At 36.9% G+C, this 27,368-nt stretch overlaps 1 protein-coding gene across 1 annotated transcript in view; it reads right to left on the minus strand.

Moving 5' to 3' along the window:
- Positions 1 to 1,991: 1,991 nt before the first annotated feature.
- nup160 (nucleoporin 160) overlaps positions 1,992 to 27,368 on the minus strand; it is a 65,772-nt gene continuing 40,395 nt past the window's right edge. The window contains exons 17-35 of the mRNA XM_079809677.1: positions 24,791 to 24,927; positions 24,130 to 24,200; positions 23,883 to 24,042; positions 21,966 to 22,035; positions 20,249 to 20,347; positions 19,413 to 19,533; positions 19,228 to 19,322; positions 18,777 to 18,871; positions 18,538 to 18,634; positions 17,838 to 17,943; positions 17,593 to 17,753; positions 16,604 to 16,664; positions 16,244 to 16,354; positions 13,264 to 13,387; positions 13,069 to 13,170; positions 12,845 to 12,986; positions 7,183 to 7,308; positions 3,331 to 3,426; positions 1,992 to 2,518 (exon numbers count right to left, since the gene is read on the minus strand). Coding sequence (XP_079665803.1) covers positions 2,435 to 2,518; positions 3,331 to 3,426; positions 7,183 to 7,308; positions 12,845 to 12,986; positions 13,069 to 13,170; positions 13,264 to 13,387; positions 16,244 to 16,354; positions 16,604 to 16,664; positions 17,593 to 17,753; positions 17,838 to 17,943; positions 18,538 to 18,634; positions 18,777 to 18,871; positions 19,228 to 19,322; positions 19,413 to 19,533; positions 20,249 to 20,347; positions 21,966 to 22,035; positions 23,883 to 24,042; positions 24,130 to 24,200; positions 24,791 to 24,927 — 2,058 coding nt within the window. The 3' untranslated portion in view covers positions 1,992 to 2,434. The remainder of the gene's footprint in view (positions 2,519 to 3,330; positions 3,427 to 7,182; positions 7,309 to 12,844; positions 12,987 to 13,068; positions 13,171 to 13,263; positions 13,388 to 16,243; positions 16,355 to 16,603; positions 16,665 to 17,592; positions 17,754 to 17,837; positions 17,944 to 18,537; positions 18,635 to 18,776; positions 18,872 to 19,227; positions 19,323 to 19,412; positions 19,534 to 20,248; positions 20,348 to 21,965; positions 22,036 to 23,882; positions 24,043 to 24,129; positions 24,201 to 24,790; positions 24,928 to 27,368) is intronic.

A 27,368-nucleotide genomic window follows, 5' to 3' on the forward strand; every position in this document is an offset into this window, starting at 1 on the left:
ATTATACATTTACCTGACTGTTAATAAATTGTCACATTTTGATCCTTTCTGAATTACTCTGTAATTATTAACTATCTCCAGTACGGACCGGTATAACTGCAACAAAGGGTTAAAACGGAATGATTAAATGTATGATTAACTATTAAATATATGCTCTTAGATTTGAGTTCTGCTTTTGATTTTGTCGATCACATGATTCTTTTATTTCAGCTTGAACACTCAATTGGTATCACAGGCACAGTATTGAACTGGTTCCAATCTTTCCTGTCAAATAGAAGATTTACGGTCAATTTGGGCGTCCATTCATCCTTGGTAGCTCATGTTACCTGTGGTGTACCCCAAGGATCGATTCTAGCACCATTACCATTTTCGTTGTACATGTTAACTTTGGGATCAATTATGCGTAAATTTGGGTCGTCTAGCACTGCTATGCGGATGACACACAATTTTATATACCTATCAAACGGAAAGATAACTCAGCATACAAGAGATCGGAAGCTTGCCTGCATGAACTCAAATTGTGGCTTACAAACAATTTCATGCTTTTTCAACAATTTTCAACAACGGTTATGGAAATTAAAACGACAGTACATTGAATTAAATTGCAAATAAGTAAAAAACGATCCACAACATTAAAGAGAATAAGCTCCGAAATAGATAAAATAAATAAAAACGAGGCTCAATCTGAAACTTTTCAAGTGCGACAATAAAATTAGCCTACACACGATCCACAACATAATAAAGTAGACAGCCGTTTGCTAGAACTTCACTGCACAACACGCACTGAGGCTTCGGGCAATCTGTATCGCCGATCCAAGTGAAGCCCAGACCCAGATAATTGTCATCATATTTCCCGTCTGGTGTTCACCCCCATCACCTCTTTTTTGCCATCTCTTTCCCTCCTCTTTGGTTTCCTCCGGCGCATCCTCTGACTCCCGCTCATTTTCTTTCTCTATTCTCTCCGTCTCTAGCCGCGTTTCCATTACAGATTTGCGCAAAACTTTTGCGATATTTTCTAAAAGTCGATAAAAAATATTGCGAAATGACAGCGTTTCCATTAACTGATGTTATGCGACTAAAAAATGTTTTCCTCTCGTGATAAGCCATTCCAAAAATCATGCTACGTATGTTGTTAGGTTTATGTATATCCCAGCCACCGCACGGCATTATTTTTAATGGTAAGAGACGTGCGTGTTATCCAAGCACTGATGGCAAGGAAAGCACCTTATACTTGAGCAGCACATATGAGGTGTTATGATAAATTGTGGCATTTTATATTCTATTGTTTTTTATGGAAACTTTCAGGCCTTTAATAAAGAACTCGTCTTCTGTCCAAACATACCATCATCTGTAAAGAATGATCGACTTTTACATACGCCAGATTATTGTGACGCATTGCCACATACAGAGACGAGCGAAAAGTTTTAATTTGCATGGTGTTAACTCAAAGTTTTTTTTTACCACTTTGTTATTTTGGCTTGAAATTTTGTTTGTTGGAAATATAAACTGAATTTAGAAATGCTTTTGACTTTACAAAATATATTTTTGAAATGAAGACAGCGTTTGGAGTGGAGTGCAAAATAATCTGTTCCCTGAGTCCGCGGCCTTTGCAGTTATTGTGAGTGTACACAAATAAAAGTAGACAGCAGCTGTCTTCTATGTTTCTATCAAAAACTAATAAATGATAGTTTTTCATTTAAAATGAAAGCGATTACAAAGGAAATGTTTACTGTTCATGTTTTTTTATTATATGGAAAATTTTTCCTCTCGCGCACCCCCTGGTGGCAGCTCGCGTACCACACTTTGGGAATCCCTGATCTAAGGAAATCATTTGACTGTTCTACGCGTGTTAGGCACCTTTTTGGGTAAGTCTACATGGTCTTTGACCTGAACATCCTTGGTCAGTGTTTTTCTGTAGTTTCATGTTAAATAACGATTTGACCACTTCTGAGGCCATTATATAAAATATTTCCATCACAACGCTCTCTTTCAGGATGATTTATGCAAAATAGAAATACTCGTGTAAACTTGTAACATTTACAGGGAAGTTTTGTACATTTAAACCCATACATTTAATATATTTATTTTTGGGGAGTGGTATTTGTATCTTGATTTCTTGAAACATGTCAAAACATTACACATCTTAATTAAACAATTTTTCTTTATTGGATTTCTAATTTAAATCACACCGGTTAAGTCAAGAGTACAACATACAAAGTTTAAGATGTTTTTAACAGTGTCTTTATAAAAATACACAATTTTTCTTATCAAGCGACTGAACTGACACACATTATCAAATCATTGATGAGTTAATGTTTCCATACACTTTTAGCATGGGACATCAGACAACTCAACACAACTACATGCCACAACTTTATTTTCATCTACATTACTCACACCAAGTACACGTCCGAAATGGAATTCTGAGCAGCGGTTAACGGGCCATGAGTCTATGTCTGCTGCTCTGATCCACCAGTCTGTGATATTCTGCTAGTTTATCTTTCAGATTCTTGTACATCTGTAGAGAGAGAAGCCAGAGACCATCAAGAAGCCATACATGCATTTCAAGTTAATTACATACAGTACTCAGCAGATTTTAAGATTTGTATCAAATTGCTTAGACTCATCTTCTGTTGAATTTCCATTATCATTTTATGTAGTTATATTTTGTTTTGCTTTTTTGTACTGACAAATCTAATTTGCAAACAATAAGCCAGAGTTGCTGGAATATTTTAATCATATAGGATCCCAAAGAAAGAGATGATTTTATGAGAAATCTGTTGGGCTGTGGTACTAGCAGTGGCTTCTGAGGCTTAAGACCTGAATGTTTTTAGTAAAACCTTTTAAGTGTCTTCCCAAAAAGTTAAAGCCTGGTAGTTTTTTTCCACAATGATATATTCAGAGCTGAAACTTAATCATCATAATAATGTTTATGGTATATTTTATTTACACCTTTGATGTTTTTAAAACTTAAGTCACTTTCATCTTTGATTATGAAGCATGTAATAAAACTATCCATTTTGTCAACCTGATGGGGACACTTAATATTCAACAATATTATTGATCTGACTGAACTGAGCTGGACTATGAATATGAATATTGCTGGGTATTGACAATTTTCATGATTCGATTTAATTCACAAGTTTTGTATTAAAATTGTGATAAACAGTTTCTATACCTATAAATCAACAACTTTAAAAATCAATAGTTTTACATTTCTTCCATCCTTTTTAATCACTTACTAACCCCTCTCAATAGATGAAAACACCAGTTTCTAAACTTTATTCTAAACTCTGGCATAATGAAAAATGTAAGTGAACAATGTTTCACCTTTTCATTGATCTGACTTTCACTGAGGTTTCTTAATAGCTGATCGATAGATGTGTAAGGCAGCCACACCAGAGATGCTGTAGCTGAGAGCGGCCGCTGTGAGGAAATCAAAAGACAATAATATATAGTTATATACACAGTACTGTGCTAAAGTGTGAGTCACATTATATGTTTGACAAATTTGGAAAAATAGCAATATACACTGTGTATATACACCGATCAGACTTAACATAATGACCACCTTCCTAATATTGTGTTGGCCCCCCTTTTGCTGCCAAAACAGCCCTGACCCGTTGAGGCATGGTCTCCACTAGAGCCCTGAAGGTGTGCTGTGGTATCTGATACCAAGTTGTTAGCAGCAGAACCTTTAAGTCCTGTAAGTTGCGAGGTGGGGCCTCCATGCGCGTGTGTGAGAGAGCTCGCATGGACAAGATTGCCAGATAGCAAAGGAACACCACACAAGAGCTGCAGTTTTGGAAATGCTCTGACCCAGTCGTCTAGCCATCACAATTTGGCCCTAGTCAAACTCGCTCAAATCCTTACACTTGCCCATTTCTCCTGCTTCTAGCACATCAACTTTGAGGACAAAATGTTCACTTGCTGCCTAATATATCCCACCCACTAACAGGTGCCGTGATGGAGATAATCAGTGTTATTGACTTCATAACGTCATAATGTTATGCCTGATTGGTGTATACCCCCCACTACAAAATAGGGGTGCACCGATCCGATATTAGGATCGGATATCGGCCGCGATACTGACAAAATAGCTGGATCGGGGATCGGAAAAATTAACAGATCCACAAGCCGATCCAGGTGTTTTTTTCCGTCGCAGCAGAACCTACGTCATTCGTCAGCTTCACGTGTGTCGCATGCTAGAAGGGAGCGAGCCAGAGAGTCGGCTGTGTGGAGGAGATATTTCACGCTTGCCACGCCAACTAGTTCGTCGCTGTTTCGAGGGTATTACTGCAAAGTCAGGGTCTTTCCTGCATTGACATTTTTTTGACGGCTAAAGCCTAATTTGATGAGTTATTGTGATTTACGAGTGATGTAGAACAGATGCTGCGCTTGTGACTGAGTGACAGAGAGACCGATCTGAGAGCTCCTCCCCCGCGCGCGCTCTCTGGGTCTTCAAAATAATCAGTGTTCGCTCTCATATTTCACATATTAATCCAAATCAAAAGCTCGGAAGACCGAAACCATGTTGCACGTGACACATTCGGACAGTTTTGTCCTTGAATTATCACTGGGTGTGAATTGCGCTCAAAAAACATCGACTCTTCTCTGACCAGCTGACATAAAGCATACTTTCAATAAGCGGGAGACAAATTATATCCAGTTATGAAGTGTTTTCTGTGTGTTGACATCTTTCGCGATGTTCTAACAGACGGGATTCGCACACAACGCGTCTGCTAATGTCCGATTCGTGACCTAATGACTCCTTTGAACCGAATCATTTTAACGACTGGCCAGAACAACTGATCTGTCCAACACTGAACTCATGAACTCAGTTTATTAATTTACTCAGAACGCAACTGAAATGAGAACACAAGTGTGCTTACCCATTTTAGCAAGAGTGGGTAGTAAGAATTATTTTTAATTATCAACAGTATTTCATCTTATTTCTGTTGACAATGTGTAGTAAAATAAATAGGCCTAGCCTACAATCATTTAATCTGGAGTGAGGTGAAACCAGAACAAAGTTGTTATTAGCTAGCTGAACATTTTTATTAAATTGCATATGGTAGAAAATTAGACTATTTGTTAATTTGTAATGCTACTTTTTAATATTGATATGATTATATACCAAAACAATTATCTGTAGTGTAAAAAATGTTTGGTAACTGTCAGATTACTATTGTATGTTTGACTGTTTTTTGTTTCCACTGCTACATTTTATTTATTTAAAGAAGTTAGATTACATTCTATTTTAGATTTGAATGCACAATTGTTTTTTAAATAAATAAGAATTCAACACCTTACATACATCTGTTATTTTGTCTTAGTTATGTTTAGTTAGTAAAGTCTGGTGCCTTTAGTCTCTTCAAGGAAGGTATAAGGTGGAAGATATACAGTTTATTATTAATTCAACAATATATCAGATCGGTATCGGGTATCGACAGATACACAAAGCCCAGGCATCGGTATCGGGACTGAAAAAGTCGGATCGGTGCACCCCTACTACAAAATAATTGTTTTAAGCCATTTATTATATCTTTGACTGTAGTGTGACAGTAGGGAATATCAGTTTAATAAATCCAGAAGATTTGCGGCATGTCTCCAAGATGCTTGAAGAAACCTACCTGAAAAACTATGTGCAGAGGGTGATCAAATAATGATTTGATTTAGTTAATAGAAGTTAATTTAAAGATAAAATCTATGTCTATTTATGTCATTTTTACTCAAGTACCTAAAACTTTTCACTGTAGCTTTGCAGGTAGGTTTCTTCAAGCATCTTGGAGACGTTGCCAGAGTTCTTCTGGATTTAGTCTGTCTAGTTTATTCTGTTTCTTCATGTAATCACAGACAGACTTGATGTTGGTGAGATCAGGCCAGAATACAAAAATCTCACTGGATTGGCCAATTAATCTGACAATTATTGAAAAGTGAAAATTGCAGGCGTTTAGAAAGTGAGCAGCATGCTTAACATTAGGACCAATTAACCTTTTAAATGTGTCTAACCTGCTTGGACAAACTGCTATTTGCAAAATTGTTTTATTGTTAGTAATAACATAGGCTGCGTTCACACTGCAGGGCTTAATGCTCAATTCCGATTTTTTGAAAAAATGCGATTTTTTTGCAAGGCCGTTCACATTTCCAATTAAATGCGACCTTTTGTGATCTCCTGTGTGAACGTGAAATGACCCAGAAGTGACCCGCATGCGCAGAAGAGTACTCAACGGTCAACGACGTCACTTGTTGTTTACGGAAGTAGCCAAATATGGGTGTCAGCATTGGAGTTCGTTTAGCTTTATTAAAGTTATTTTCGCAACGGAGCCAGCACCATTACAACCTTCTCATGTTAAGAAGAAAATTAAAAAAGAGGAGGAGAGCAAGGTTTTTGGCCATGGCGTTTTGTGGAGCAGTGGTAGCAAAGTCGGTACAGAGAAACGTGTGTGTGCGCCTGTGCGGAGCCGCAGCCAGGAGTGGTGGGAGACTGATGTGAGTGGCTTTACTGATACCGAATTCGTCAGTAACTTCAGAATGACCAGATCCACCTTCAATTATGTTTACGAGCGCCTTCAACTAACTTTGTCACGGGAAGAGACACGTCTGCGGCGGCCCATAGTGCAGAAACGCGTTGGAGTGTATTTACTAGCAACAGGTGCGTACTTCTTTTATTGGCGGTTAGCAACTATTTCTTGTGCATTACCGCCACCACTGGACTGGAGTAAGGAACGGGAGTTACAATGATGACGTTTGTCGCGTATCAACGACGTGCGGGTCGGATATATGTGACCTGGCAGTTCAGACTGAAGACGCATTTCAAAAGATCGGATATGTATCGGATTTGGACCACATACCCAAGTGGCCTGGGTCGCATTTGAAAAGATCGGATCTGTGTCGTTCAGACTGTCATGAAAAGATCACATACAGGTCGCATAAGGGCAAAAAAATCGGAATTGGGTCGTTTCAGCCTGCAGTGTGAACGCAGCCATACAAAGTGCAAATGTACTTTGTAAGATTTCAAAAGTAAATTTACATCCATTATTCGCAATCTTGTAAATAAGAACCTTAATGTCTACTACAGAATATAATGTTGTTGGTTAATAAAATCACCTAAAATGATGTGTAAAATTAATGAATTCTCTATTCTTATGAATCATAGTGACAGTATGCAGGACTCCATACCTCTATACCAAAATACTGATGTCCCTTTCCAAGCAGAGCATCCACATACTCGAGCACAAGCTCAGCTGCACACTCCAGTTGATCATAGTTTAGATAGAGACGCAGCAGCGCTGCAGCATCAACTTCCTGAAAGAGAACCACAAACATCTTTTACATGCTATACTAAGAGAAGAGTAGAAATCATATCTGTAAAGCAAGTTATATAAAGCAATGCAGTCTTGATCTAGACCAGTGGTCTTCGCTATTTTTTTCAGTCTGTCATCCCTGAACATACAATATGCAATAAATAAATACAAAAGGTAGATAGATAGTGGGTAGGCATAATATATGTAAACTTCCTTTTAGTGCTGTTTTAAACAAGATTATTCATTATTATTATGATTATTCAACATTTTTCTGTTTAAAACACATTTTAAAGGGTTAGTTCACCCAAAAATGAAAATAATGTAATTTATTACTCACCCTCATGCTGTTCCACACCCGTAAGACCTCCGTTCATCTTCAGAACACAAATTAAGATATTTTTGTTGAAATCTGAAGGCTCAGTGAGGCCTCCATAGGGAGCAAAGCAATTTCCACTCTCAAGATCCATTAATGTACTAAAAACATATTTAAATCAGTCCATGTGAGTCCAGTGGTTCAATTTTAATATTATAAAGCGACAATAATATTTTTGGTGCGCCAAAAAACCCAGAAATAACGACTTATATAGTTATAACCGATTTCAAAACACTGCTGCATGAAGCTTCGGAGCGTTTGTATCAGTGGTTCGGAGCGCCAAAGTCACGTGATTTCAGCAGTTTGGCGGTTCGACACGCGATCCGAATCATGATTCGACTCCCTGATTTCATACACTCCAAAGCTTCATGATTCATCGGTTATCACTATATAAGTAGTTATTTATTTATTTTTTCTTTATAATATTAATATTGAACCACGATACTCACATGGACTGATTTAAATATGTTTTTAGTACATTAATGGATCTTGAGAGTGTAAATTGCTTTGCTCCCTATGGAGGCATCACTGAGCCTTCAGATTTCAACAAAAATATCTTAATTTGTGTTCTGAACGGAGGTCTTACGGGTGTGGAACAGCATGAGGGTGAGTAATAAATTACACTATTTTAATTTTTAAGACGTTATTTAACTCATTTAAAACTGTTCTTCTCAGGATACTCGACAAAACGGACATTTAGGCATAATTCTGTGTGTTATAGCTTGTTCAAGAGCGAAAGAGAACTGGATTCTAGCGCGCTGTCTGCTCATGATGCTGGCACGTAACCCACACCACTCAATCTAGTTGACAATGCTTATCATAGACACGTAAAAAGTCATTTTGCCGTATTAATAGCACGATAAATACAAATTGTGTTATAGATACGCATTTCATGAGAACGTGTTGATCTATAAAAGCACATTCACCATTAAAAACTGGAAAAACAGCCAAAACTGACAACTCAGTTGAGTCATGGACGTAAGGGCAGAGCAAGTCTGTATTTCCATTTTGTAATTCAGCTGTTTTTGGGTATTTTTTTTATATAAATTATTTGTAATAGAGCAGACACTTTGAGTTTTTAATGGGTTAGGTTATAGCCCTGCTTGTTTTTATGAAATATATGTATTGAATGCATGATCATTTCACCATATTATGCACTGCCATGCGAACCGCAGATTAAGCTGGTGTGAGCCGCGTGAGGCTAGTGAGCCGCGCAATGAGTAACACTGATCTAGACTGATGGAGGTAAAATGTGTGGAATGGTACACAGATTTCCAAAAAGCTTTTGACAGTGAATCATTCAATACTGTTAGATAAATAAAGTGTCATGGGTTTTCCAAGTATGGTGATAGCCTGGTTGAACTCTTATTTAACTGGGAAAGTTCAAGGGGTAGAAATTGATGGGATTCTCTCTGAGGAAACAATTAATAAATAAATAATATAATTTGTTTTTACAGTATATGCTGAAGACTCTGCTTTACTGGTTTCAGACAAGGATGTCAGCAAAATACAAATTACATTAGGTGAGGAGTAGGGATGCTCATTTTGACCGTTAAACCGTTAACCGAAAGTAAGAATTTTCACAGATTAATACTATAAGTTAAATGATTTAAAGTTGTTTTTTTCCGCTTTTTAAAAAAAGAAAAATATGCTGTATTTGTTAACTCACGGGGCGCGTCGACACGTTCAACCACACGTGTCTACACAGACATATTTCGCAAGATGAAGCAATAGGAAAGAAGCCTACTGTGTGTGACCATTTCGATGCGATATTGAAATACGCTACACGGTATTAAAATACAGCAGTAGTATAAGCTCTAGACTGGTGGAAAGCAAATGAAAGGCACTTCCCAAGGCTGGCCACTATAGCGAGGTGTTATCTCTGTATTCCCGGGGGAACATCCAGTGCCATTTGAAGCCTTGTTTAAAGGCTTTTCGTAGTGTGGTTTGGTAAAGTTTACTGAAGTAAACATTGGCACATATGTTCTTCTCGCCACTGTTTCCTGATGGTTTATAGAACAATTACCCCTATTCGCCCTCTGTCGTTTAAAAAAATAGCACAACGGCGAGCATAGAGTATAGAGTATATAAAGTATAAAGTATACTCTACGGCGAGCGTAGAGTATAAACATGTCCCCAGACGGACGAGGCGCGCGCAGTCATCGGAGGTGCGCGCCGCGGAGCCAGGCGAAAGTATAAACAAGGCTTGAGACGTTTTCTGCTGCAGGTCAAACTGTCAAGAGCCTGTGCTCCAGACTAACCCACATCAGACATGTTACTTTTAAAAAATCAAAACCATACAAGGTGTGGATTGAGGTAGGCCTGCTATTTTTATTTGATGAAAAAAAAAAAAAAAAAAATATATATATATATATATTTTTAGTAAGGTGAATCCGTTTGTAAGGCATCTGACTCTGTAAGGTAAGAGACTGGCTCTCTGAAAATAAACTTTTGCATTTAGATAAAAACGGAATCCATATTATATGGGTCTAAAAGTAAACAGAACAAGATTTCTAACATGTCTATCAAGGTATGGAATTTTGTGTAATATCAAACAGAACTACTTTTACACTGCAAAAAAATGCTTTTCTTATTTAGTTTTTTTTGTCTTGTTTCCAGTCTAAATAACTAAAAATTCTTAAATCAAGATGCATTTACTAGGTAAGTGCAATGACATAAAGGGGAGAGCGCAACCCATACTGTATGTGTATGCGCAATAGTCTGATCACCTTATTTTATTGTAGAACTGCAAGAATACAATACAAATAACATATCAACATATAAAATCTATTTTGGGGGGATTAAATTAAAGGTTTAAGGGAAAAAAATTTCAATCACCTACTTTATGATGCAGTCATCAATAATTAGATCAAATTTAAGTTTAAATAAAAGAATATGTCCAGCCCATAGATGATTTTTCAATAACTGGTTTGATCATCATAAACAAGTCATATCCTCTTTGTTTAAGTGAAATGATTGGATAGCATTATACTGTAGATAATAATGGGTGAATATAATGCAAAAATAAACAATTCAGATTCCTCTGACAGTAACTTGAGCTGCGCGTTAATCTCATGACTAGCAACACTTGCAGCGCTGACTATCGCATCTCTAAGATAATGTTACACAATAAAATAAAAGATTACATAGGTGCATCTCAATAAATTAGAATGTCGTAGAAAAGTTCATTTATTTCAGTAATTCAACTTAAAAGGTGAAACTAATATATTATATAGACTCATTTAATTGTTATAATTTTGATGATTACGGCTTACAGTTTATGAAAACCCCAAATTCTAAATCTCAGAAAATTAGATTAAAAAATCGAATTTTAAATACAGAAATGTCGGCCCTCTGAAAAGTATAATCATGCATATGTACTCTACTTGGTTTGGGCCCCTTTTGCATGAATTACTGCCTCAATGCGGCATGGCATGGATGCTATCAGCCTGTGGCACTGCTGAGGTTTTATGGAAGACCAGGATGCTTCAATAGTGGCCTTCAGCTCATCTGCATTGTCCGGTCTCATGCCTCTCATTTTCTCTTGGCAATGCCCCATTGATTCTCTATGGGGTTTAGGTCAGGCGAGTTTGCTGGCCAATCAAGCACAGATGGTCATTGAACCAGGTTTTGGTACTTTTTGGCAGTGTGGGCAAGTGCCTGCTAGAAAGTTAAGTCAGGATCTCCATAAAGCTTGTCTGCTGAAGGAAGCATGAAGTGCTCTAAAATGTCCTGGTAGACAGGTGCGTTAACTCTGGACTTAATAAAGCACAGTGGACCACCAAAAGCAGATGACATGGCGCCCCAAACCAACACAGACTGTGGAAACTTCACACTGGACGTCAAGCATCTTGGATTGTGTGCCTCTCCATTCTTCCTCCAGACTCTGCGGCCTTGTTTTCCAAATGAGATGCAAAATTTGTTCTCATCAGAAGAGAGGACTGGCCCACTGAACAACAGACCAGTTCTTTATTTCTTTAGCCCAGGAAAGACGCTTGTCCAGGATCCGTCTGTGTGTGTTGGCTCTTGATGCAGTAACTCAGTCTCAGCCTCAGTCCACTCCTTGTGAAGCTCCCCCACACATTTGAATGGCCTTTTCCTGACAATCCTCTCCAGGATGCGGTCATCCCTGCTGCTTGTGCACTTTTTCTTAAACACTTTTCCCTTCCACTTAACTTTCTATTAATGTGCTTTGGTACAGCACTTTGAGAACATCCAACTTCTTTTGCAATTATCTTTTGAGGCTTTCCCTCCTTGTGGAAGGTGTCAATGATGGTTTTCTGCACAAATGTCAGGTCAGCAGTCCTCCCCATGATTGTGAATTCTACCGAACCAGACTGATAGACCATTTAAAGGCTCAGGAAGGTTTTAGATTAATTAGCGTATTAGAGTGTGACACAATACTGAACCTTTTCACAATTTTCTCATTTTCTCATAAGCTGTAAGCCATAATCATCCAAATTATAACAAATAAAGCTTGAAATATCTCACTTTGCATGTAATGAGTCTATATAGTCAAGTCAAGTCAACTTTATTTATATAGCGCTTTTAACAATGTAGATTGTTTCAAAGCAGCTTTACAGTGTTAAACAGGAAAATAATGCAGCATAATTTTATTCAGCTGTATAGCCATTCTGGAGAATAATATATTATATATTATTTATACTATATTAGTTTAACCTTTTAAGTTGAATTACTGAAATAAATGAACTTTTCCACGACATTCAAATTTATTGAGATGCACCTGTACATAGCAGTTAAATGTTTTAGTTAAATTGTTTTTCCTCAAAACTGGTGTCCGTCCATTGACAACAATGCCGGTAGAAATTCCTTTACACTACTAATCGGTGCATGATGTGACGACATGTGGACTGTGATAAAGGCTTATTACATAACAGATACCAACAAGTCCAAAACAAGAGGTTTTGGCAGCTTGGTTTCAATAAAAGCTTATTTTTTAGACCAACAAGTAAGTTTTGAGTTCTAAAACTATAGAATATGTTTATAGTACAATGAGCTCGTTTGTTAAAAGTTAAGAGAAAAATGTATTTCTTGATTCATAACCCCTTTAAAAGAAATAGACAAAGTCAGTGACAATTAAACAATGGTAATGGCTTTTCTCTTTTACATTCTGTTGGATGTAATGCTGAAAAAAAAACACCACCTTGTAGGCATTGATCAGCCAATCAGGCACTGGCACCCCATGAGACAGCAGCTTGTTGATGACACAGCGATGATATTGAGCATTCTGTGAGGGATACTTCTCCAAATAGTGAGATAAAAGCCGCCAAGCTTCATCTGTTGCACTGTGTGGAGAGAAATTTAGTTTAGGAAGACATGCAGCAGAGTTAATCGTAATGATCAAGGTTAGAGAGTATTTTGACAAACCTAGACTCTTTAGTAGTAATGACAGTTGGCAGCTGATTTGCTGCGAGCCAGTTCCACACCTCTGTCTGGTCCTGATCACCTTTATATTGCAGTTTGATACACCTACACACAGAAAAATCTGCACTTCAGAGATCTGGGGAAAAAAGCCATTTTATTTTAAAAGGCCAGACACAGACAGGATAGATCACAACTTACTTGAATGTCAGTCCCTCAAATACAGGTGTAAGGGATAAGTTAAAGGTCTGACATAGTGTCAGGGATGTGTCAAAAAGTCCTGTTTGGACAAGCAGAGTAACCATCTCTTGTGAAGATGCACCTCCTGTAAGAGACATAACACCAGGATTAAATTAAACGTTTAAAATACAGTAGTTTACACTTGAGGTAAAATGTTCAGTTTGTGTGTACAAGACAAAAATTAGTGTAAGTAGTAAAAAGTAGTGAAAAAAAAGCAAGCATAGTTACATATACATATATATATATATATATATACATACAGAGTATGTAATGGCCTTAACAGTGTTCAGTTCGAACCGGACTCGGACAATAATGCCTACCGAGCCAGAGAATAAATGCAGCATGGAACAGGTATAATTTAATTTAATTCTGGTTTTAACTTGCGTTGTCATCTTTCTTTTATCCACTATTAGTACGAGCCTGTTGGACCCTGTCCAAATGATGGCCAAAACTTTACTAATGAATTTAATGAAATGTATTGTTCATCACACAAAAGATAAAGCATCTGTTTTCACTCCAGAAAATCACCATAAGAGCTGAATAATACACAGTACAAGAAGTACACATTAAAAACTTGTGCATCAACACTCTCTCCCTTGCATTATCATCAGCATACACAGTGAATTACACAAAACCACTCAGTAAACAAATATATACAGACTTTTCAGGGGATGCTTAATAAACTGGTAAACTTTATATCCTTAAAACAACTCAGATGAACTGTAATAACGTGTGCGCTCTCCCTTTCATTACTGCATAGGCAGAATAGGCAAATGCTAGGGGCGCCACTCATCCATAGGGGTGTCAAAATGAATAATTAGTTAGGTTAGCAGTTTTAAGGGGACTGTTAGAGCTATAACTACGTCAATAATTTTGTAATATTTTTTTCCCCTTATATTAAGAATAATTATGTTCTTGAAAAAGGTGTGTTTATGTTAGTTTTGGATCAGGTGACTGTGACTAGTTATATACGTAAGCGCAAGAGAAAAGAGAGTATAGAAGAAGTAGACGGAAACAAGGAAAGCTTCGAGCTAGACAGTCTTTTGACCGTGAAATGTTCTTGTTTTGTAACTGAAATAAGTGGAAACAATATGTGTTTTGAGTTTTGTAGTGTAACAAGACTAAGATAAAAGTAAACATTTCAAGAAAAGTTTGGATTCACACGTCAAATCCTTTGTGTCGAAGCTTATGGAAATGGTGAAGAACATGGCTTGGATCGCCTTAACAGGGACATATGACAAAAATGTATTTTATAACGTATTTGCCAAAATTAGTAATGATATTTATTTACAGGTTTATTTAAAATAGCAACATTTTATGTAAAATTCACATTAAATATCTAAATAAAACATGCATTTGCATAGTTTAGTGGAAGATTGCTGCCATCTACTGGGAAAACAAACATTTTTGCTAGTTCTCAATGAATAGTTTGTGCACGAATGCTAGATGCAGTTACTCTTGCTATTTGTGTTTAGGCTGTAATGCAGCGAAGGTGCTATTTCTATATAGTTCAACTATCATCAGCCTTTAAAAAAAGAAAAATAATATCATGAACATAATGACGGGGTAGAATGGACTGGACATCATATAAAACAACATATAAAACAACAATAATAAAAAAAACAAAAAATAAAAAAAACATCAATGCATTACAAAAATAAAACAGTACCAGTTTATACCAGTACATAAACTTTGATACAAGGGGCACCAAATAAAATCTTGCCTAGGGCAGCAAATTGGTCAGGGCCGGCCCTGCAGTGACCAGTATTGCTCCGGAGACTATAAGCTGCATCACGAATAGCTGGTACCGATCCATTCTTGAGCTTTAACTTGTTAACAAATCCTGCCTCGAATTGTCCCTCATTCAGGCAATGCACCTGCAATTGCTTACAAGACATTGCTGTCACTATAGATACTCGAGCGCAGAGAAAATGGCCGACAGTGTAAAACTGGCTGAGGGAGGAAACTATGCTAATACAGAGCAGCCTGTCAGCACCGTGGGTGGTTAAGGGGCGGTAATACTATAATAGATCCCCTTCCTACGTCAGAGGGGGAGAAATCGGAAAAAGGCTTACCAAAACAAAGTTACTGGGTTGGTAGATGCACCAGGGACCCGATTATAGCACTTAAACATGGGAAAAGTCAGATTTTCATGATATGTCCCCTTTGATAGAAAAATTATATCGTAACTATTTTTTAATTATTCAAAACTCCTGTTTAAAAAATAGAAAGATATAGACGTGTTTTGTATTTTATCTCAAAATAATGGATGTCATTTAAAGAAATTTGGAAATGAGCGGAAATAAGATAATACATTTACAAGAAATATTGTTCTCTTTCCAGCATTTCAGTAATAAAAGTGTAGGCTAGATCATTAAAATGCATTCCAATTAGCACAACTGTACGGTGCTCCGGAGTGGTCAAAAGGGATATAAACAGTGAATTTTGAAGTGGTCTCTTCTTGTAAACTCAGATGTGGATTCGGACGGCAATAAAATTACCACACGACCTTGGTGTTTGTCAAAAAAACAGGTAATTCGGCTGGGGATTTTTACGCGGGTGGTGGGAGAAAAACACTGTTATTCTGGATTCGGATGGCAATAAAAATCACAGACTAGTCCCTGTCAATGATGAAAATACCTTATGATCTCATAAGAAACAATTACCATCCAAATAGGGCTATAGTTAGTTAATAGTTAATTGTTTCATAAAATGTGCCAGAAAAACTAAATTCTACAAATGACAGAATGTATGTTTGACATCTATTCAATTATATTGCCTTTAATAAATATTTCTGAAATAATTAACAATATGTATATGTCGTAATATGTTGAAAAAGTCTTCCATGGGATGTATTTTCTGACAACACTAAAACACAAAGATCATAATTTTTCATGTGTAAAATGAAGACGGCATACATATTAGATAAAAGTGTGATTACCTGCGATAGCTGCTGAGGGTGGGTCCTGCTGAGCCAATGTTAGACGACTCCGGGCAAGAACATATTCTTTCTCCAAGTCTTTGAGCTCAAGAATGTCAATCTGTTGACTTACTGTGATCACATGAAAAATAACTATAAAACGTGTAGCTTAAAAAAAACAACAAAAAAACAGCTTTCCATTTGGGTAGGACATGTAAGTAAGTTATAATAACTTGATAGTCTTTTGGACTGATTCATTAAAATCAATCATACAAGATACACACATAAGTGTATACACAATTTGTTCATATTTAGGTTTTAGAGGGGGAAAACAAGACCAGAGTCCACACAATTTTAGAGGGTGTTTTTGGGAGGAATTACCTGGACTTGCAGCAAATTCACCATCATGGCTCCTTTTTGGTGATGCGCCTGGTCGTTCATACTAGTCAAGTCATAACATATTAAAATACATTATAATACAAAACATTTTACAATTTTACATTTATACTATAAAATCTGCTCAAGATTTATTCTCTATTTTTTCTCTCAGGCTTTCAATACTCTGTGATCTCAGGTTCGGTTATTGTTTTATTATTGTTGCGTGTTCAAGTTTGGTACTTTTTTCTCTATCTTTTAGTTTGATTATTTTATGTACAGCCTTGGTTATTTTTAAATTTGCTTTATAAATAAATATTGTATTGTATTATACATACAGTACTGTGCAAAAGTCTAGTCTAAATTATTCACAAAACATTTTTTCACATTTTTAAGGTGGTTATTTATTATTTTACTTTATTGTGCCAGTAGAATTTGTACATTTAGATTTCCAGAGATTCCTTTTGTAAATACTGTAATAATGTTGAGGCGTTACTATGTATAAATCCTACAATAGATGTATGACTGCACAGAGATCTGACTGCACCAAATTAGTCTAGAAAAAAAAAGTAATTGAGACAGTACCAACTTCTCCTAAATGCTTGGAACACCTTAAAAACTGAACAAATGTATCTAGGTGCTCTTTTAAAGAGACAGGGTGGTTTTTACAAATTATTAGATTTAGGTTACTGTTAATAGCTAAAAAGTGGCATTCATGGCATAATTTTTAAAACATCCTTATTTCACTAAAATATTTGCTCTGTGTTTATACAAGTTTTGGACACTTGGAACTACAATGGTGGTTATTCTGACAGAACCACTTGCTTTGATATTTTGTATCCAATGCAATGAAAATCTGACATTATGTGAACTCAAGTGTCCAAAAAATGCATGTGTACACACTATTTATTTTCATTTAAAACAAATAGAAAATTGTCTTACTGAGCTATTCTAAGTACTCCATCCAAAGAATTAAAAATGTGTCAGATGCTTACAGCTGCTCCAGATGAGGGCTGCACAATCCATGCATAGTCCGGATGAACGAGACGTAGGCAGTTGAGGGCAGCTAGGTAACAGTTCACCTGTTTCTGGAGACCACGTAGAGTTCGTACCTCACGGCCCAGGCGCATGCCATACTCAAACATCACTGTACCGGCTTAAACACACAAACATTTTATTGTTAGCTGAATTACCAATTTCTGTCTGAATCCTTGAAATATCCCTGTACCATCAGTTTTACCTTTCCTATAGTTATGACGATTGATATGAAAAGCATACAGAAGTTCATAGTAGTTGTGAGTCATGAGGTCCACAGCTCTTGCGCGGGACTCAATAATGCTGACCACCTGAAGAACACACAGCACAAAAAAATACAATGGCTTGATAAAAATATAAGTAATTATTAAACGATTAATCACACACTTATCGTGAAATTAAGCATTCACTATTTGTCTTGCCACTGTCGCCTTTGGCTTGGCTTGCTCAGTTGGGGACACTAAACATTCAACAAAATTTTAAAATCTGCCCGCATTGTCACTATATGATAATTAAGAAGAGCTGGATGACATCACCGTTTTCTCCAGAGCGGCTGTTCAGCCGAATCAAATTATATTGCATTTTTTCAAACAATCTGCATTGTAAAAAGCACTATATAAATAAAGTTGACTTGACTAACATGTTCATTTTGTCATCATATCCAGCAAAGTAAACCATGAGATTGAAAAGTGATTCTCATAAAACAATTTATTTAGGTTTCTTTTCAAAAAGGGACAAAACTGTATTAGCTAGAAGCTGCTTTGTTTTATCCAGCTGAGACATGTAGTTTGCGTATCATGTGTCCATACAGTGTCCATTTCAATGTCTGTTTCAACAACTTGTCTGACAGGGCCAATGCAGTTATAAATAAGAAGGCACATGTATGAGTAAGTATTCTGACCAACCTCATCATGTAAATTAACAAATGAGAACTGGATAAGATCCCTGAGTTGAGCACGCTCACACAGAACCACCACCAGCTGTCGGAGACAGTCCAGCTGCCTGCAGACACAGACAGACAGACACACACACACACACACACACACACACACACACACACACACACACACACACACACACAGAGAAAGAGCTCAAGTATTTGACATTGAACTGTGGATAATAAAATGAGGTCATTGCATAGTACCTGCTAGAATCAGGGTTTTGCGTTAGAGCCTCATACGCCTGACTGTTGTGTCCAAGATCCAGATGATGCTTGAATATACGAGTCCACAGAGCAGCCTACAATACATGCCAAAATGAAGATAGTAATTCTCAAAATGTTTGAGATATACCACAATGTTTGGGAAGCAGACATGATCATTATATATATTTTTTACGATTAAACCTTTTAACAGATTTTAGGTTAAATGGATAAATCTAGAAGGAAAATGTGTATTTTAGGTACTGTGTCTGGTAAGTGCTTCCACTAGTTTATTTTCAAAGGCTTTACATATACATTCTAGGGGGGGGGAAGGTAGCTATGCATTTTAGGTTTAATCCAAACAATCCATCAGACAAAAAAACAACAACAAATAAACAACAGCAATTCAATTTTACATTACTTGAATTAATCACTCAAAACACAAAGTTGTTACCTGGCTTCTCTCGTCATTGGCAGCTTCAGATATGGCCAGCATTGCCAAATTAATCACAAGCTCAGGCAAACCAATATCCTCCAACAGCCGTAAAACCTAAACAATTAAGCGATAACAATTATTACATCCCCATTCAGACGCTGAATAATTATTTTAACCTGGTCTGTGCATCTAGCAGGCACTTTCCTTGTTGTAATAAAGTAATCGTGGGGCAGTTGTGGCCGTCTCCTCATCTGAACCTGTGAGTTTCATTAAAAACTCTTCTTTATCCACCTCAGTGGCTGCTTCCTGAAAACACTGCAATGCCTAAAACAACAAAAAACACATCAACAAATGACAAACATCTGCAAATAGGCATCATTTCACAATTTTTGGGGGGATCTAGAACAGTTTTGTGGATTGTAAGGAGGAAATTTCATTTTATTACAGCTGTATTGTTTTGAGCATTGGAATGCCTCTAAAAAAAGGCCATTGGCTCTTTAAGGTGTAATTTTTTCCCTCCCATTCATGTATTTATGTGTTGAGTGGACTGTTTCTGCCTTGTGTAGTATCTGGAGTATATTGTAGGAAAAAAGTTCTTTTAACAGTTCTTTTAACAATTTCAGCTTCAGAAGCACAATTATTGTTGTCTGCTTTCATTACAGATTCAAAATGTTAACTTAATTTCAACAAAATAGTTCTGGTCTTTCCCCATTTTGGTTGACAGCAATGGTAAAACAGCTGGAAAATAGCTACCATGGAGAGTCAAGAACATGGCCACTAAGTGAAAAGACTTGCATTTACATTTATACATTTAGCAGAAGGTTTTATCCAAAACGATTTCAATTCAAGCAACACATTTATTCAGCTCATACATTCCCTGGGAATCGAATCCATGATCAGAGTGTTGTCAAATTATGTTTGGTACTGAAAGTCCCTAGTGACTAGTTTTACCATTCTTTTATCCAAATATACAGATTTCTGAGCCCAGAGGCTGTGCTGCAAACAAAAGATACCATTGGTCATTCATGGATCTTCTTACCTTTTGTCCCTCACCACTGGCCAGATAGCAATGACCCAAAACAAAACGATAGGACCCCACATTCACCTGGCACCATGACCCAACCAACCGAACATATTCCTGTAGAAAGGCAAGACACAGAGAAAGTGTTACACATAAAATCAAATAAAAAGATAATTTATTTTTTGCAGAGCCACTGCATACCATATTCTGGATGTAGGCTACATGTCCAGATCAAGCTATGTTCATCTGTTTATTATCAGCGAATCAAGACTAAACATCCATCTGTAGTCACATTTGTTACATATTTTGTACAGTAAAAAAAACATTCAAACATTAGTCATAGAGCACTACACTGCGTATCAGCTGCCAGTATATTTAATGCACCCTAGAAGCAATGCAAACAGGTGTATGATTATTCAAGAACGAAGCTCATCAGATGAACACATCATCACATTCCAAAGATCAGAATCGAATTAAATCGCCAGTAGGTGCCTGTCATACATCTGATGTATAATGTACGTCTTATAGAACCTGTGAAGTTCTTTCTGTGTGTCTCACATTTATTACAAGCGATTTGTATGTTTTCACCTCCATTATAGGAAGTAAGCACATAAGTAGATCTAAAATACATCTCAATGTATCATGTGTGTTTTATATAACCTGTGGAGGTCTTTCTGTACATTAGACATTTACCACAGCTAAATTCGTATTAACTTCAACCTCAATTATGGGAAATATGTGTTATTTGGTATCTGTTTGATGGGTAAATGATTTCCAGTGATTTTTTGTGTAGGATGCACCATATTTACACTATGAAAGTAGAGTTTTAGTAAACACTTTGAGAAACCAAAAGAGTTTGCCTGCACGTGATCCTGTGTACATTATGCTTATTACATGCTAGAACAGGAGAACTGGTCTCTGTGATGTAGACATCACCGTTGATTTATATTGAGCCGAAATTCCCCTACACAGGAACTGATTACTAGTGCCCTAAATGAGGTTTGAATACAAAGTTTGAAAAATATTTCATTTTATCAGTCAAACAAGTTCTGGTTGGTAAATTGGTAGAGTGATGGATAGAGTGTAAAAGACAGACAGACACAATCTTAGAATATTTAGAAAGATTTTTTCTACTAGTCCAGTCGGCCAGTGGTTTAGATTTTTACTTGCCCTGCCAAAATTTTTCACTGGCCCCACCACAAAAAAGTTATTGTGGGTCACATGAACTTTTTGTGGTGGGGCCAGTGAAAATGTCACTGCACTGTAACTAAATCTCTAAATCTGTCTTACGATTAAGAAGTCTGGACCGTTGGAAGTGATTAATGACGGAAATCAGCCCAGATTCCAAGAAATCCAAGACCTTAACAGAAATTGATCAATAAAGTTTCTTGTAATTCAAATTATTAACCATAACTACACCTTGCTGATTTGTCAAAAATCCTAACAAACAGAATACCCACAAATCTATAGTTGCCATTACATATCAAGCTTTTTTGTGATTTCGCCACCTGTCGTGTGCACAGATGCTTTTCATTGACGAGACTAATTAAAGTGTCTGTTTTGGTCACTGATTTCAACCCTCCAAAACCAATTCGGCTCGAAACCGAAAATACCTAATAACGTTGCGTCACTAATTTATACTCCATTACAAGTCCCTTTACTGTTGTATTTTTATCAAGACCATGTACAATCTGGGAAAACAGATAATATGCATCAATTCATACTGGTTTCTCACCTGCAGTTGTGCATATTGGCAGTTTCCCATCAGGCATTCAGGAAAGAGGAAACTGGGATTGCTAGGCCATCTAGTGCAATGATGTAAGGCAAATACTGAACTCATGAACTAGCATCACCCAGTTAATTTACAAACAAGAACTGGCTGAAGATATCAAGTGTCCAGTAGTGACATCAAAAGTACTTGGGTACTAAGTCAACAATAAAATGAGAATCAATTTTCAATACTTTGATATCAATATTCGATACTTGCATCTCACTGACTGACAGGCGACTGTGTGTTCTGAAGGGAACTAGGGGCATGTGGCTGTGTTACTCTGTGCTTGTATCATGTAAAATGTATTTAAACAGTCAGTTATGTCTTAAGGGAATGTAAACTGTCAGGACAAAACATCAGAATAGACCTGCATCTTGTTAACATCACTGCTCTGGTTAATAATGCCTTATTTTTTTCTTTATTTTTTATTTTAATTGAATGTTCTGAATTATGTTTTGGATTTGAATATATAGTTAGTTGAAAATTACTTGACATTTACAACAAAACTGTTTAAAATTAATTATAAAAAGTAAATTATTCAAAATTAAGAGTTAAATATAAATTAAATATTGTAAGAAGATTAAAAGTTTTGTACCTATGGTACCGAAATTAGTATAGATAATCATAATTTTACTCTTATTGGCACAAACTACTGAAATGTTGGCATCAACACTAGTGTCCAGTAGGGGTGGGAGAAAAGGTCGATGCATCGCGATTCGTTATCGAACGATTCAGAATCGATTCTCAAAAATTCAGAATCGATTCGGTGTTCAATTCAAACGGCCACTTCACCACTGCGCGTGCAAAATGGACAAACTACGACCTGCTCATGGGCGTCGCACCCGTGGGGACACTTTTCCCGGTGAGAGGGTTCAACACCCCCAGTTTTTATGCAGTTTTTCCGCAGTTTTGTACAAACGCCTTACAGCAGTCGCTCCTCCGTTTCTCTGGCCGCTCTGTGTCTGCGCTCGCTGCGGCTGCCTCCCCATTTCAAAAATGTATTTTGCTTATTAAATGCAAAGTATTTAATTTCAAAAGCATTTCTAAATTAAGTTCATATTTCCAACAAACGAAATGTGCTGCTAAAGTAGGCTATAAGGCGCTTCCCTTGCCATTAATGCTTAAAAACACTCCTATGTCTCTGATGCGGTGGCCGGGATATAAACCTACAAACATACGTGGCATCATTTTTGGAATGACTTATTGAATATTGCTGAACTACTGCACAATATTTCAAACGAATGGAAAATTCTGAACAAAGACTTCGTTTTGGTGAGTGATTCGTTAAATGTCTCTAACATGACTGTTGCAGCTCGGCAAGTTCTCTCATGTGAGATTTGTTATGCGCACACTGAATTTGGCTTCTCAGTTAGCGCTAAAGTTGTTTTTCTTCTGCATTAGCCTACGTTTTAAAGATTTTTTTGTGGCTCTAACCAAAGTAAACTTTTTTTTGCTTTAAAGACATTTTTTGTTAAAATGTTCTGAAGAAACTGAAAAATTGTCACACTTAGTTATGAATTGAGAACTGTTTATTCTTAATGATTGTTCTTTGCAATTGTATGGCTTACTATGTTTCATTAGAGCTTGTTAATCTTGAATATAACTTTGTTAATAAAATAAAAGTATTAAAAGAAATCTTCATAATAATTTTTAATATGGCAATACTGTCAAACAGATATTTAAACTATAAACAAAACATATTAGCTCCAATTTTGGTTAAAATTTAAAAGTTTATGTATTCGCACAGCAGGATAATTAGTTACCAAAAATGAATGTTAAGAATCGTTTTGGGAATCGGATCGCTACTCCCAGAATCGGAATCGGATCGTGCCTTAAGATTCCCACCCCTAGTGTCCAGCATACTACATATCAAGAGGATACAGAAACTGGCAGAGTAGTGTCAGGACATTGGAGATCATCTGTGGCCAGTGCAACATGGTCTGGTTGCCCTCCACATCCTGCTGGGAGAAGATCTGAGACATGATGGCTTTACGAGCAACATTCTGGTAGAACAACTCCACAACAGTTTGAGGATTCAACACTAAAGAGAAAAACAACAGTGAGAAACAGTCAGCATTCTCATCATCGGTCATAACCTGTGTTTCTATATGGTGGCGATTCATTTTACCTGATCTGTTGGAAGTAGAAGTTGTTGAGTCTGACAGCTCCAGAACAGACAGATGCTGAAGATCAGCATTTCTGAAGAAAAACGGATAATGCATGAACCAATGACCTTAAATAAATCCAGTAACAATTTTATAGCAATCAGAGATTAACTAAAATAAATTACCAGCATATGTAGTCACTATAAAAAAGTATACAATATTATTATAAAACCTATACAGAGGTAGAAGGTCAAGACAGCATGATTCACCTTGATTCACTGAAACTATTGTCCATCAGGAAAACAAAGCAACTGTGTGAAAGCATAGATATATCTATAGGAAACCTAAGTGGCTACAGTATGGTCAAATTAAAAACAAATACTGTTTATACAGTTTTAAAGCAAAAAAAAAAGGGGTGAGGAAAATTGATAAATCCGGACCCAAACTATTTTTTACAAAGGTAAGAAAAGTTGCAATATGAGGAAGGCCCATCAGAGCGATGGGGAGGGTGGTATTTAAGTCTTAGTCTTCACTACAAAAAAAAAGATAAATGTTTCAGCTATTAGGTCTGTGTGTAATTAGGCAGCCATATGCACACATTTGCAATAAGAATCATAGCTTAAATATAACTTAAATTTTTGGATCTTATTTTTCTTGATTAGGCCATGAGGTGTGTGGACTCACAGTATGTCCAGTGGGACGGATGAGGATAGCGTCAGGCTCATCTGTTTGAGCAGGTGATATGTGCAAAGCAGATTAGAGCATCGAGGAATCAAGTCTTGCTGCAGCTGCAGTAACTGATTACCACCCGCAAGAAACACCTGCACACACAAACAATCAGCAAGAGTACTGAGACTAGGGTTGTCAAAAGGGCTGAAAAACAAAATTCGAAACAGATTTTTTTAAAAAGTTAACAATCAACAGAAGAAATGTATATAAAATGCACTGTTACATTCAAGCCAGATCCATTGTTTTACAGTTTTTTTTGTTTAAAGCCGGCCTCAAACAACAGGAGTTTTTAAATCTTATGCTGAGTTCACACTGCACGATATACAAAGTAGTCAGATCACAGTTCTTTTCACACTGCAAGACTATCTGGGGTAGCATTCAGTCGCTGCTGTGTTCACACTGCACAATGGATCGGCGACAGGGGGTTTCACATTTCATGACTTTTCAAGAGGAAGAATCGCTGAACAACTCTGTCTTCGTCCACAAACTACGTTTCACAAGCAAACACGCGAGAAGTAACAAGGAAACAATGCGAGATCACGTGTGCGTCAGACCGGAGTCCTCGTGCGAGACTGGAATTGTTATTAAAAATCATAGCCCGCAAAAAGCTTGTGATTCAAATTGTCTGTTCGCTGATTTTGAGATTATAAAAAAAAGATTATGGAGGAGGAAATGGTTGGGGAGAGCAAGGATTGTGGTCTGCAGAGAGTTAATTTTGCTGCTGTTGTGGCAAAGCAAATATTTGTGCTTTGTTTCTGATTGATTTAATTATAAATATATAAATAAAAGTAAATATATCTATTAAAATACTGATATTCTAGTCTATAACTCCTCCCTGAACTTCTCGCTGCCCTGTATCTTGCTCTCTTCATTGGCTGTAGGTCATTGACTCATCGCCGATGTAATTTCACAGCAAGATTTTGAAAAGTCGACATGTCCAGATATTTAGCATGCCAAATAGCTCACAGGCGTCTGCGACTTATCTGCAATTCTCTCTGATCGCGTCTTTGATCATTCACACTGCGTGATTGTCTCTCACATGAACGAGCACCGATTTGCCTAAGATTTCGAGAATTTGAGATTTTGCAAAACCTGTAGCGAGTAACAATCGTGCAGTGTGAACTCGGCATTCCCCGATTGTGAAATCTGGTTGCATCACACGCATAAGGAGAATCTTCAGTTTTTTTTTTCTCTCAAATCAAACATGCACACTACAATATTTGAAAATTGTATATTATATTACAGATATTATAGATGTTAAGATTATCATGCCAGGACGAGCACCTCACGTGATCTCATGGTAAACATGTCCGTAGCAGATCGTCATTGATGTCTCAACAGGTAATGTTTACATTTGCTAGCAACTTTCTGCACTCACCCGGTATGTTCAAAACAAAGGCGATTTCTCCTCTTCTCTTTGTCCGTACAGTTGAGTCACGTTTCGAACACACGTTATACCAGCAGTCGTGTTGTTGCAACACTTCCAAAATCGCAACTTTTCATTTTCTGTCGGTCTTAGTACACAATGCAACTACAGAAGAGTCAAGTTTTAAATAGGAAAAATATCAAAACTCTTTGGTCATTTTTGAGCGAGATGCTAACTGTCTAATCATATTTAATAATCTATGCTAAGATATGTTAAACGTGCTACAGCCAGACCCAGAGATCGGCTGAATGGATTCGAAAACGGTAAAACTCAACTGTTTAACTCTAGGGGAGTTGGAAAATGAGCCTATTTTTTTTTTTTTAAAAGTGGAGTATTCCTTTAACAGATAATCTATGCCCAACATCAGAACCGACCAATGCCCTGGACAAGATTTTTTCTCAGATTGTCAGGAGGGGTAAATCGGGGATAAATCGGCCTAAAACTCCTGTAGTCTGAGCCCGGCTTTAGTCTTAACAAAAAAAATCCTCTACATTCAGTCAATATTTCATCACATCATATTAATTCATTTTAGTCAATTTTACTCTCTGAAAATAACATTACAATATTGTACATTATTTACAATAGGCTGAGGCTGCTATTTATGTCATAATGCGTCAGGAAGCTTGTGCTCAAGTCGGTCGTGAACACACTCAGGACTGTTTGCTGAGGCTGCTGATTACAGGTAATACTTAGGGGTGTGACGAGATGTCGTGCCACGTCATCTCCAGTTTTACGGTGAAAGTGGTCTCATGATATAAGCATGAAAGTTGAATTTGTGGAAAAAACTTTTACAGTGCTTGTTTTATGTTGTTCTGTCTCATACGACGTAGAGTAGTAGTAGAACTGAAGTGACATTCATTACAAAATAGGGCTGTCACAATTTCTCGATTAACTTTACCCGTTTCGTTAAATCCTCTGAAACCAAAGAACGTGCCCATGCGTTTTGCTGGATTTTTCCTCATGACAGTGTAAAACAACTTAAAATACTCCGTCACGTTTGCCCTCTCTTGCCCTCATTTTGTGTGTACATATTTGTGTACACACAAAATAAAAACTAAAATGTTGTGCTTTTCGCTAAATAAAGAAAACAAACAGTAAGCGCATTCT

This window comes from Gobio gobio (assembly GCF_949357685.1).
Source record: "Gobio gobio genome assembly, chromosome: 25".
Classification (NCBI taxonomy): domain Eukaryota; kingdom Metazoa; phylum Chordata; class Actinopteri; order Cypriniformes; family Gobionidae; genus Gobio; species Gobio gobio.